General features: G+C 49.6%; 1 protein-coding gene across 5 annotated transcripts in view; it reads left to right on the top strand.

Annotated features, from left to right (window-relative positions):
* LOC107997697 (nuclear hormone receptor E75) overlaps positions 1–13,381 on the top strand; it is a 155,290-nt gene extending 141,909 nt beyond the window's left edge. For 4 of the 5 annotated variants that reach the window (XM_062081718.1, XM_062081719.1, XM_062081716.1 and 1 more), the window contains exons 3-5: positions 2,432–2,576; positions 6,219–6,460; positions 6,822–13,381. In XM_062081718.1, the coding sequence (XP_061937702.1) occupies positions 2,432–2,576; positions 6,219–6,460; positions 6,822–8,852 (2,418 nt within the window). In that variant the 3' untranslated portion in view covers positions 8,853–13,381. Of the gene's footprint in view, positions 1–2,431; positions 2,577–3,849; positions 5,542–6,218; positions 6,461–6,821 lie in introns of those variants that run through there. The other variant, XM_062081720.1, reaches the window with a different exon arrangement.
* Positions 13,382–13,897: the final 516 nt, after the last annotated feature.

Raw genomic sequence — 13,897 nt, 5'->3', positions numbered from 1 at the left:
AGCAGAGCACGCAAAGGTGGTCGCCCCGTGACCCGTCAGGGGGAATGCACAGAGTTTGAGAGATCGATGCACCGCATTCTCCCACAATCCCACCCCTCTACTCCCGCCAGATTCCCGCCAAGCCAAGGGGTTCAACAGGGGTTGCTGGCCTCGTCCGGGCATCCCCTGATACCAGCTCGCGCCCGATAACACCTTCCCAATCTTCTAAATCCCTATGAATTTCCCTCCAATTCCAGCGGTCCGAAAAACTACCTGGAATAATATAATATTCGTAAATAAATATACAATTCCCTCGGACATTTTTGTCCGAATTTTTTGATCATTCTCAGTCGTAAACGATTAAGAAATATTAGCATCGAATGGGAATTTGAATTTTAACTCCCAAAAATTCGAATCGAGCCTCTCCAATAACCTCGTGAACGTGACAGTAGGAATAATCTGTTAATAACTAGCGGCATCTACGTGCGTATCCCTCGTCTTGTCGATCATATCGCGGCAAAGGAAATTCGTGACCCCGTAAAAGAGGCGCGTTTCTTCGAAAACAAACGCGAGCAGGGTTCATTGGCCCGGGTCTACGAAGGCAGAGAGAGGATTTCAAAGCTTGGCCGGGGACAGAGATGCGGCGAGTAAGCGTGGCCGATCGCACGGGGAAGCTTAACATTGGCAACGCTGACAGTTCATTGACTTGCATCGAACGCGTGCACCGATTGACAGGCCGGGCGCGGAGGTGCAACGGTACATCGTTCTCTCGTCTCTCTGTCGGTCCGTGCACGAAGTTGAGGTAGGCGAGGTCGCGTGTCTGACGTCACGAGAGAGGAGTCACTTGACGACCAACAGTGTGTCGCCAATTCCGTACGCATACGTGCATGCACACCAAGCGCGCGCGCCTGCGCCCTGTTAGAGGCGAAGATACGACGACCACGACCACGACGACCACGACGACGACGAGCACGACGACGACAACGACGACGTTCCACGCGTCGTTCGTTACGTAACCGCGCGCGAGGTCGTTGACCGATACGCGGCCGGGAACTTCCTCCGCCCTGACCTACCTTTTCTCATTCTCAATTAGCGGTTGCTGCATGAAAAAACCGAGCGTGCCTCTCTGCCTTCCTTTCCTCATCCTTTTCACCACTTCTCCCCGACGTTTGTTTATTTACTTGGATCGGCATCGTAACATCGTGAATGGAAATATTTCCCAGCTCCACGATACATTTCATTATCGAAGGGATGAAAATGACGAAGGGATGAAAATGACGGGCACGAATCGCGTATATCGTATATGAGAAGGGCTGTTATTCACTTATCGTGGAAAGAAAGTATCATCGCAGGGCGATGCAAGCCCCGAAAAAGCGCGTGTAAGGCGAGGGATGTGCGTGTGTGTAAAAAAGGAGGGGTTCCCGCGTTTATTCGCGAGGATCGGGATGGATGGATATATGCGTGGTCGAGGGAGAGGTTTTTCGAGAGGGTGGTTCCTTGCAGAAACGCCGGTCGAGGTGACGGCGGTGGTGGTGGAGGAGGTGGCGGGGGAGGAGGAGGAGGAGGTGGAGGAGAAGGGAAGGAACCCGTTAGTAGAGCGTTCGAAGCGCGCGCGAGCCTCTATGGTCGCGTTCGGCCGACAAGGAGCGCGATATATATCGAGGGTTTGCCAGCACGCGCGAACGGGACAGGGAACGGAGACAAAACGGGACGGAGACGGATAGATCGGGCGAGGGAGCGAGAGGGAGCGAGAGGGAGTGGGTACAGCGCGCGCGGGAGCGAGAGAGAGAGGCGAGGCGAGGCAGAGTGCGCGCAAGGGGGACTCTCACTTTCACGCGGTGAACTGCGGGTGAACGTCCGGGAATTGGGTCAGAGTGTCCCCCACCTCGTCGAGCCAGAGGCAATGTGCCGAGGCTCTATGCTCTCTGTGCTAGAAAGAGCCAGTCCACAGCCAAGCTTCGATACAAACGGTCGCTTCTTTTTCCCCCGCCGAAAACTCGCGTCCAGAGTCTCGCATGATATCGTACAGTTACGAGCAGTTACGCTCGATTCGCTGGTGAGTTTGGTGGTTCGAGAAGCACCGTGAGTTTGTTTAACCGAAACGATACGTCTCGGTGGACGTTTCGAGTGTGGTACGCGACTATCGTGTATACCCGGACTTATTGGACTTGCTCGACGTGCTCGACGTCGCGAGTTGATCGTAACGCGCGTAAGAGGAAGAGGAGTAGTAGGAAGAGTAGGAGAGAGATCAGTGCGCGTGCAAGGCACGCGATCGTCTTTAGGAGGGACCGTGTAAAACCGCGAGATAACACAACGACCGGGACCGGGTGAATTAATGGGGTGCTTGTGCGAATGTGACCTGGCCACCCCCCGCACGGGGACCAATTGCTCGTCGGGGTCCTCATCGGACAGTGACGGTCAGACTGACGAGGGTTTCGTTGGTGATTCGCAGGGATTCTTCCGGCGCAGCATTCAACAGAAGATTCAGTATCGGCCCTGCACCAAGAATCAACAGTGCAGCATCCTGCGTATCAACAGGAACCGCTGCCAATATTGCCGTCTCAAGAAGTGCATCGCTGTCGGAATGAGTCGTGATGGTGAGTCCATTTTTTATCATCTTGATTAAACGCCCCCCGCGTTTCAGCTACGTACGTTGCGAATATTCGCCGCAGAATTTTTTCTCAATCTACGATTCGTACGATCAATGTTGACAAATATCGCGACGGCAATAGGAATGCAAACGGACGACGACGCAATCGAGAAACAAATTCACTCATATATACGAAGGAATAGTGATCGCGTAACGCGCACATTTGTACCGAAAAGTAGTTTCTAAAATCTAGAGTGGAGGGTCGTTGACCGTTTGCGTAACACCGCTCCCCGCGACACAGCACAAGTGTCGCAATGGGCGAAAGTGGCCAGTTCGCCGTTTGAGAAAGCAGCCGCAATTATATATCCCCCTCGTGGTCCCTTTCGCGATGAGTTTGCTTTCTTTTCGAAACATCCATATCCATGATAAGCCCGGTGACCTCTTTTTCCCGCCGTGCAGATCGACGCTAGTAGATTCGACCGACGACGCGCAGACCTATCCGAGGTCAACGACCCGGCAGCATCAGTGGCCCGCCACGGATGCAACTACTACTACTACTGCCGTCTGATCTATAAACGTCCCTATCTCCTTTGGAGATCAAACTCGACCGAAATATTCGGCCAGCTCCTCGAACCTTCTCTTTAGTTAATTGCTACGGAATCGTATTCCGCGCGTCTCATTATATTTACATCAACATCAACTTACTTTCGACGTTCCTGTAATCGTTAGGTATCTTTTCTCTCCTTTTCTTTTCTTTTCTTTTTTCTTTTTATCCCGACGATCGAGAGTTGATCAACGGTTACGCGTATTATTAGTCCAAGTTTTATTGGGACAAAGAGAGTCAAAGTTTGAGAAGCAAGTCCCTCCGTTGATAGCGGCGTGGATCGTGGCGCGGGGTCAATAGTCGGGCATTGCTCGGCTTGCATGCGACTCCACGTCTATAGAAAGAGTACCGCTACTCGCCGCTACGTACCCGGTGACCCTTCCACCTCCTTCCACGCCTCCCACTTCTTCGCCAGCGCGTACACTATCTCGATCATCTCCCGCCTTCCCCCACCACGCATTGCCCGATCTCCTTGTCCAAGCTTCTCCCCCACCCAGCGACCCGCACCGACAACGCGCCGTCGCGTGGCGCTACGCTCCATGCGGAGACCTCGCGAACTTCGTCCCCTTCGCGATCGTTTTTCTCCCCCACCACCAGCACGCATCAACTTCCCCTCCATCCTTCCCCTCATCGCTACTCAGCTACCTGGCACTCGGGCGCATGCTCGCCTCAGACAGTCCCGCCAAACCGACATGACTGGATTCGACCGCCTCGCAATTTGCGACTGGATACGCGCGAGGAACCTGCTCCAGCGATTGCGCTCGATTTTCTCGGCCAGTGATTCAATTCGAGATCGTTAATCCCGCGTTAATTGATTAGGGGTTAATTAGGATTCTTTGATGAGGTACATGACACATGGTTACCAACGATCGATGACATTCGTTATAGGGGAAGAATACAGTTAGACGTTCGCGAAATGATCTCTCTTCGGGACGGAATACCGTCATGATGTTCGAGCCGATGTCTGTGCACGCACGGATCGGCAGCTGTCTAGCGGTGGAACTCGTACGTGACTCAAACGGCACGCTTTATGAATCGTGATCACGATGACCTCGTGGTCGCCCGAACCGGCGAACTCGGAACGTCTCGAGGATCCGTTCGATTCGTTCGTCTTCGAACGAATTCGAGCCACGCCGATGTAAACACAGACCGATAAACGCGCGAAGAGAAATCAAATTTCTCCGGTTAATTTAACCTAGTAGTAAGAAAAAAAGGACCATCCGAAAACGACGGAAGAAAGATCGATCGTCCGTGAACGGGATAAGTCCAACGACGGCAGCTGGTGACAGGGCAAATAGCCAGCGAGCCGAGGGGTTGTCCAAGGTCGTCGAGGGTAGCTTACCCCCAGCAAAGGAAATTCGCATCTGCGCACACGAGAAAGAAATCTCGCCACTCTGACAACGGATCCTTTCTTCCTCTCTCCCTCTCTATCTCATTCCGTCTCGATTAGAACCCGTTCTTTGTCGCGTGTTCACGCACGAAAGGGGAAAGGAAGAAAGAAGGGTACGCAGAGATCGGTGTGCACAGGTATACGTATACACGCACACGCTCGAAGCATACACACACGCAAACAACGAGTCACGTACACCCTCTCCTTTTAGTGTGCTGTGCTGGCCGCTACGTCGCCGCGTACATTCGCTCAGCTATATAGTATATATGGGTCGGCGCTACGCCTCGTGCGGCTGTCGCTGAAACCAAGTTCAAGGCCAAAGGCTCGGCAAAGGCCACAATCGTGGCCGGTGGTGGGAGTCGTTGATGGCTGAATAAGTGGAGGGGCTGTTGAACGCAACCCGCGGAACATCACTCAGTCGGCTGTGATGCTGTCTCGCGTTTGCACGCGTTCTACTGTCGTGCTCCTTTCTTCAACTCTCTGTTCGTTCGTGTGCGAACCAGACAGCCGTGTGTCTGGCGGCGCGCCGTCCACGCCGCGCCATATAACACGATTCTCGTCGGAGTGACTCGCGGTAACGACGATAGTCAGCCGATAGTCAGCGATCGAGCGGATTATCACGATACCATTCCAAATAATAAAATAAAACTAGAACGTTAGAATATTAGAAAGAGGAAAAAGTCAATTCATAAGTCGCATACATACATATATATATACACATATATACATATATATATATATATAAAATCGCGTGTATGCTGTGCCATACGAATTCACCGCGAACGTCGACCCATAGTGATCGTGCCGATGGGAGATTAATTTTGGTGCGCGGTGAAGTTCGCTCCGGATCTACACGCCGCAGAAACGATTAAGGGATCGAGAGCGTTCGTCTCGATCGTTTTTCCTCGTCCGTCATGGGAGACGAGTTACCCATACTGAAAGGAATCCTGAACGGAGTTGTCAACTATCATAATGCACGTACGTGTTCCACAGAGTGTCAGTTCAATAATTTTTTTTTTTTTCGTGTGTTCGAAAAATATCATCGTCGCTCGTTTCCCTTTCACGACCCTCCACACCGTGTCGCTCTCGTGACTTTCTAACGGAGGAAGGATTCGTAGCACGAGGCCAAGGCAACTGCCACTTTCGTTTCTCGCGAGAAAGTCGTGCGCTTTCCCCTCTCGATTTTTTCTTTTTTTTTTTTTCCATCCTCGATCGTGTGCAACCAATCCATCGAAATCGTATCCCCGATTCCTAAATATACACGTGCTCGGATCAATCCGACTTGTGTGATTAACGACGATTAAGAAGAAGAAGAAAAAGGTCATCGTATGAATCAATAGTGTTTCATTTCGTGTTAACGAGATATTAATATATAACGAGGAAATCGGAGGGTGTTTCGCGGAATGACACGTATCAGTTTTCCTCGTAATTCGCAAGCGCTAGAAGCGCTCGAAGGTCGCGGGACGCAGCTCGACACGCCGTGTCCGTTGCATGATTCATCCATTGATCGCATTAACTATTCATCGACGTGTCCTTCCTTCTGCTTACCACTGACCACCGAACGAACCGCGTCGCCTCTTCCTCTCTCTCTTTCTCTCTTTCTCTCTCTTCCCGTCTATCTAATCGTTGGCCATCCGTGTTGTTTCTGCTTATAGCGGTACGATTCGGCCGTGTGCCCAAACGTGAGAAGGCCAGGATTCTGGCTGCTATGCAGCAAAGCTCCCACAGCCGATCTCAAGAGAAGGCAGTAGCGGCCGAGCTGGAGGACGAGCAACGGCTTCTGGCCACCGTTGTGCAAGCCCATCTCGACACATGCGACTTCACCAGGGACAAGGTGACACCGATTCTGGTCAGAGCTCGGGAAACGCCTAACTATACCGCCTGTCCGCCAACCTTGGTGAGTATACCACGTTCGTAAACTCGTCTTTTTCGCATTCTATCTCTCCCTCTCTCTCTCTCTCTCTTGATCTTTTATCGCCGCTTTTTTTGCTCCTTTTTTTCTTTCGACTTTGACGTTTTTCGGTCTCCCTGGATTTTTATTATCGCTTACGTCAATACGAAACGGACCTTGGATCATCCGAGATCGCTCCGTTCTACGCGGAAATCGAACCAGTCGACCTCGACGCCAAACGAGGAAGACTAGCTCTTTTTCTTTTCTTTTTTTTCTTTTCTTTTCTTCTCCATCCGCGTGCGCGAATGGAATCATTTCTCGCACTTGAATTAATCTGGAACCCGTCTCTGTTTCTTTGCGGTTGCAGGCATGCCCCCTGAACCCTAACCCCCAGCCGTTGACTGGCCAGCAAGAGTTGCTGCAAGATTTCTCGAAGAGGTTCTCGCCCGCGATCCGTGGAGTGGTAGAATTCGCGAAACGCATCCCCGGATTCAGCCTGCTGGCGCAGGACGATCAGGTGACGCTGCTCAAGGCGGGCGTTTTCGAGGTGTTGCTTGTCCGGCTTGCTTGCATGTTCGACGCCCAGACGAACAGTATGATCTGCCTGAACGGGCAGGTGTTGAAACGGGAATCCATCCATAACAGCAGCAATGCTCGTTTCCTCATGGACTCGATGTTCGACTTCGCCGAGAGGGTGAACTCGTTGCGGTTGTCGGACGCCGAGCTCGGCCTCTTCTGTTCCGTTGTCGTGATCGCCGCCGATAGGCCGGGATTGCGCAACACCGAGCTGGTCGAGCGCATGCACAACAAGTTGCGGAACGCCCTCCAGACAGTTCTCGCGCAGAACCACCCCCAGCATCCGGACATCCTGAGGGAGCTGCTGAAAAAGATCCCCGACCTGAGAACCCTCAACACCCTCCACTCGGAGAAACTGTTGGCGTTCAAGATGACCGAGCAACAGCAACAGATGCAGGCCCAACAGCAACACCAGCAACAGCAGCAGCAAACGCAGCACGTGATCAATGCTCAACAACCGCAGCAGCAACAACAACAGCAACAACAGCAGCAGCAGCAGCAGCAGCACTGGCCTATGGAGGAGGAGCCGGCGGCGTCCTGGGGCTCAGCCTCGGACGTTACCCTGGACGAGGCTGTGAAGAGTCCTCTGGGCAGCGTGTCGAGTACCGAGAGCACCTGCAGCGGGGAAGTCGCCTCCCTGACGGAGTATCACCACGTGGCCCCGCCCAGCGGGCACCACGCGTCCAGCGCGCCCCTTCTGGCCGCCACCCTGGCGGGCGGCCTCTGCCCCCATCGCCGACGGGCCAATTCGGGCAGCACGAGCTCAGGGGACGACGAATTGCACCGTGCCTCCCTCTCGAAAACGCCCCAACCACCTCAATGCCCCCGATTCCGCAAGCTCGACTCGCCGAGCGACAGCGGGATCGAGTCGGGCACCGAGAAACCGGACAAGCCGGCGAGCAGCAGCGCGAGCAGCGCACCGACCTCGGTCTGCTCCAGCCCCCGCTCCGAGGACAAGGAGGTGGAGGACATGCCGGTGCTGAAACGGGTGCTTCAAGCGCCGCCCTTGTACGACACCAACTCCCTGATGGACGAGGCGTACAAGCCCCACAAGAAGTTCCGCGCCCTCCGCCAGAAGGACAGCGCGGAGGCCGAGCCGGCCGTGATCGTGCAGCACACGCAGTCCCAGCTCCATCTCCATTTAACCTCGCCGCCGGCTCGAAGCCCGTCGAACCAGGCGCAGGCGAGCCAATGCCCCCAGACGGCGAGCCTGTTGAGCAGCACCCACTCGACCCTCGCGAGAAGCCTGATGGAGGGGCCACGGATGACGGCCGAGCAGTTGAAACGCACCGATATCATTCACAATTACATAATGCGGGGCGAGGCGAGCCCGAGGTCGCCGAACGCGTCGCCCTCGCCCGCGGAGCAATGCGCGTCCACCACCACCATCACCGCGCGATCACCCCAAGGATCTCAAGGACTGCTGCAGTGCGCGACCAGCAACTACTCGACGACCAGGTGGCCGGCCACGTCCGTCATCACGACGACGACGGGCGCCCGGCAGCAGCAGCAGCAGCAGCAGCAACAGCAGCAGCAGCAGCAGCAGCAACAGTCTTCCTCGGACTACCTCATGGTCGGCAACTCGCCGGCCTCGTCGCCAAGGTACCTGTCCGCGGCGGCGACGAGTAGTACGAGCACGAGTCCACGGCCCGCCTCGAGTACGGCGGCGACGCTCGTGTTGTCCGGCTGCCCTAGCAACATGATGGAGCTACAGGTGGACATAGCGGACAGTCAACAGCCGTTGAACCTGTCGAAGAAGTCGCCGTCCCCGTCGCCCAGGCCGTTGGTAGGCCCGTGCAAGGCGTTGTCCCTCGAGGCGTAGTGGTCTGATGAACGGGTCGTATGAACGTGTCTTGTCGCTCGTGACGGGTGATGATGATCGGTTCGTTGTATATTCCGTAAACCCCGCACGATGACCCTGGACGACAGAGCGCGACGACGACAGCGCGCTTCGCAACAAGAGGAGCGGCTCACCTATCGATCGTATCGGCGGTTAACGAATGCATGCATGGTGTGTTCCGTCGCGGCGTGATCGCGAGAGGAGGAGGGAAGAAAGGAAAAGGGGAAGAAAGAAAAATTGGTAGATCAACGACGGGTTGGTTGGTGGTGTGTAACAAAAAGTTGGTGTGTCGCGCGCCACGTCGTTCCCCTCCCGAGACACGGAGTGAGAATGGAATGGAAGGACGAGGAATTTAAAAAAAAAAAAAAAGGAAAAGTGCCAGGACGCTCGGAAGCGCGTGATAAACCAAATAATTTATTAATTTAAACATTAACTATCGATATAAAAGAAATTTGCGCGAGACACACGAGGGAGTATATATGTATAACACAATGGTGGCCAGATGGCGGAACCGTGAAAGTTCTGAACATTTTGGGACACCCGGTGTACGATACGCGCGTGTTCACGCGCGATCAGGAGGAATGGAAAGAGAAATAGGAGGAGGCGGAGTGTGCTAAGTGTATGGGAGGATGCTATCTGTTTTCGTTTCCTTTTTTTTTTTTTCTTTTTTTTTTCTCTAATAATGATTTCCGCCCCCGGAAGACGCGCGTCGTGATCGATGGATCCGCGGATGGATGGATCGAACGCACGTGATCGGAAAGAGTGTGCACGATCTCGAGAGTAAAGAAATTAAAAAGAAAAAAAAAAAAAAACGGGGAAACGGAGAGAGTGCCGTGCTTTGTTTTTTTTGTCCCCCCTTTTTTTGGGAATCACCAAGTGTACATCACTTTAAAACGGAAGCTAAACCTACCCATCTACCTTACCTACCACCTATCGACGAAACTCGAAGAACAACAGCCACAACAGGAAGGTAAGCTATCTGGTCTAGACGATCTGGCGAGATAGCGTGTCGATACCCCTTTAGAAGAGGAAGAAGGGGTGAGAGAGAAAGAGATAGCGGTAGAAACGGAAGAGGAAGAATAAAAAAAAAAAGAAAGAGAGGGAGGATTGAATGTTACAGAAAAAAATTTTTGAATAATCTATCTTACATGTGATAATCATGGAAATCGCGCATCCTGTACAGTACTCCACCTCATTCATCGATCATCTACTATACTATAATTATTGATTATTATTAAAAGTAATTAATATTATTGTAACATGTGTAAGGTATAATAATAATCGTAAAAGGAACGTTATCATCTTGTGTATGTGCGAGTAGGAAAGAAAAAAGACGAGCGTACGAATGGAAGCGAGAGAGAGAGAGAGAGAGAGAGAAAATTACAAAGAGAGCAAGAGAGAGAGAGAGAGAGAGAGTACGAATGTATGAGATCGACCAGGAACAATAAAAAAAAAGCAACATAAACGAACGAATGGAACGTGAGCGTGCTTGTGCAAGTGAGTCGGGGCAAAATCGCAACAAAAATAACAAAAATGAGAAGAAGAATGCAGAGAGAGACAAAACAAAAGAAAGAAAAAATAGAAAATAGATATAAACGAATATAAAAAAACGAAGGTAAAAAGAAAGGAAAAGATTAAGGATGGAAAGGAAAAAGAAAACTACTTTTCAGATCGATCGATTGCGACTTGACGGGAAAACGCGCATTTTAAAAAAGAAAAAAAAAAAAAGAAAACGATTTTAAAAAAGAAGAAAAAGAAAAAAAAAAGACGAAATGTTTCGTTTCAGAACATGTATATGAGACTGACCCGGCCCGCCGCGGCCTCCAGAGTTTGCAATCAACCGTACCTTTGTAAGCCGAAATCGTGTTGTGTCTCTCGTCTCTGTCTACGCCCATCCAAATGCGTCCATCCACGTACGACCATCTCTGTCTAACATCCCTATCCGATAATTCGAATCGTGTCAAACAAATTGTTTCGCGAAAACCAACCATGTTTCAAATCATGTAAACACCCGTGTTGTTCGCAAGAGGGGAGGAAAAAAAACAAAAAGGAGATTAAAAACGAGAAGAAGGATAGAAGACATGCGACGTTCGCGTCTGTTCGCACGTGAGGTCGCGTGTCGTTCGAGACAGAGATGGATCGAGCGAGATACGCGTAGAAACGGAACACAGAGAGAGAGAGAGAGAGAAAGAGAGTGAGACGGTAAGAAGAGACGAGAGGCAAAACGTGTGTAACGATAGCAGAGAGAGAGAAAGAGAGAGAGAGCGTGTGTGAGATGCGTGCGCGTGTGGGTGAGCGAGACGTGACGAAGAGAGTCAAAGAGTGACGAGGAAAGATATAGAACGACGAGAAAAAAAAGAAAGAATACTGAGTGCATTGAGAGTGAGAGAGAGAGAGAGAGAGAATCGAAGTCAAGTGCGATGTAATAATCGGCATTAAATAAAAGAAAAAAAAAAGAGAAACAAAAAAGGCGCAGTGTAAATAGTAGATTCGTAAGGCTAAGTCCTAGAAGGCGCGAGTGGGCGAGTTTTTTGCTTTTTTTTTTCCGGAGAAAAACGAAACGTTCGGTGAGAAAGGAGAAAGTGTGCGAGGGAGAGAGAGAGAGAGAGAGAGATACGATAAATGGAAAAGAATAGAGAATGAAACAAGCGTGAGAGACGAAAGAGACGAAAAGAAAAATATAAAAAAACACACACACACACAGTGCGAAAATATACGCGGCGGGCCGCCGCCGACGTGTTGTTGAGACGCCCGCCCCACCCCCCTTATGCCCCCTTATGCCGTAGTACAGTCGACGCCGAGAGAATTATCGGTGCAGGAGAGATAGAGAGAGAGAAAGAGAGAGAGAGAGAGCGAGCGAGAGAGAGAGTGAGAGAGAGAGAGAATAAAAAAAAGGAGAAGAGGAATAAAACGATCAATCGCGCGAGAAATAAAAAAAAAAATAAAAAATAAAACGCAGCAGCAACAAGAACAACAAATCTAGTGAACACTACACGCTTAATGTAACAATCCACGTAAATACATAACACACACATGCGTTTTTGAAACACGGAAATATGCATAAGCAGGTCGAACATAGTTGAAACGAGCGAAAAAGTAAAAGGAAGAGCGAGAGCGAGAGAGAGAGAGAGAGAGAGAGAAAGAGAGGGAGAGAGAGGGAGAGCGATATATTAGTAGATAGAGCAATCACTGCACACGCGAGATAGGGAACGAAGAGAGCGTCGCAAAATAGGGAAAAAAAAGGAAGAGAGGAAGAGAAAAAGGTGAAAATCGTAGGGCATGAAAAAAAAGAACTGCTCGATGGGCATGCAGAAAACCGTTGTCTCGCTACTTTTTTGTGCGTAGCACCGTTCACCGAATCCCTTAATCACACCACGCAGACAAGAAAAAAAAAAACATGGAAACACGTATACACACACACTCACACACACACAATCCAACACAACACAACCCCGAAGAAGCTTCTAGTAGTGAGACCACTCTGTGTATTTATTGTATTCGAGGACAAAGTCATTCCCTCCCATTTTTACGTACTGTGTACACGCAGGCAGAGACATACACACACACACACACACACACACGGGAACACGCGCAGACACACGCTCCCTCGACTCGTTTTTTGACCCTTGAAATCCTTCTTGCTGTCATTTATGCTACACACATACACACCCTTTGAAACGAACACCCCCTTGTTTCCTTCCTGCAGCAGATTAGCCAGATCCCCGCTTAGAGAGCCATCCAGAGAGCCTTGTGAACAGTTGTCATCCGAATCGTTGTAGCCTTAAGCCGAAACTGTGTACCGCACACATTACACTATGCGGTATCGCAGCGTGGCGCAGCAATTTTTCCGCTATTCTTCGACAGATCGAACTCTTGTCTCTTCAGCAAATCCCCTCTCCGTTTGTCCAACTCTCCGTATAATTGTCCATTATTACGTCCTTTACCCAAACACTTTAACAAGAGTTATCCCAAAACCGTTTTTCTCAGACCCGACCCCCTTGTGAGTCCTCAATATGAGCCCTGGATATGTCCCCCGCAAGCGAACTAGCGTTGATATTCGTAATACTTGTTATGCATAAACTACACATAATGATTATTATAGTAAACGATACATAAAGTATGATATATTTCTCTATCCATTAAGAAAAAAAAAAGGAAGATGCAAGTAGCTGTTGTTTCTTGGTGGAAACAAGATGAGAAACAAAGTGCAAGGCAGAGCGCAACAACAAAGAGTATAGGGAGAAAAAAAAACGTAAAAAAAAAAAAAATAATAAATGCGTAATAATAAATGAATAATATGAATGGTGGAATGAATAATAAAGATAAAAATAAAAAAATAAAATAAAATTGTACGGAAAGAAATAAACGAGCATACCGAAAGTGTACTGTATTACAATTGCAAGAATACAAACGCAGCCCCGCATATTGCCCAGTGAGCACGTCGTTTTGTACGCTTGGGAGTTGTGAGGTCGTCTGAATAAACATTGTCTGGTGAATTATACAGAAAACAACTTGTCTCTTATTTATGCGTTTTCCCACCGAAAATCCTCTTTGCGTTCCCTTGTTCGTACTTTTCTTTAAAGAAAAAAAAAAAAAAAAAGAAAAATCAGAGTCGCTTCATTTTTCCTCTTTTGAAACAATTTCTGAACAATTTTGAACAAAACGAAAGAGCAAGCGATGCGGCATAGAAACTTGTTGCTATGTAAAATAATTTAAACCAAAAAGAAACATTATGGTTATAAATACATTAGTTTTCGATAAAGTATTTGGAGGAAATTATTCGATGATTTATGATAATAGAGAGAGAGAGAGAGAGAGAGAGTAGAATTTGTAATGCTCAAAAAATAAGACTTAAGAAAGTTATTATTACGTATTAATATATTGCGATGCACGAAGAAGATTGCGTTTTACGTTGAATAAAAAATAAATAAACAAATGAAAGTTCTTTCACTTTGATCCTCTCCATCGTGGAATTACAATTATTTGTTGCGGAAATTGCAAAAATACATATGTAACATTACATTCGT

The sequence above is a fragment of the Apis cerana genome, linkage group LG11 (genome assembly GCF_029169275.1).
Source record: "Apis cerana isolate GH-2021 linkage group LG11, AcerK_1.0, whole genome shotgun sequence".
NCBI lineage: Eukaryota > Metazoa > Arthropoda > Insecta > Hymenoptera > Apidae > Apis > Apis cerana.
The sequence above is the reverse complement of the archived record's forward strand: the minus strand, read 5'-3'. Positions and strand labels throughout refer to the sequence as shown.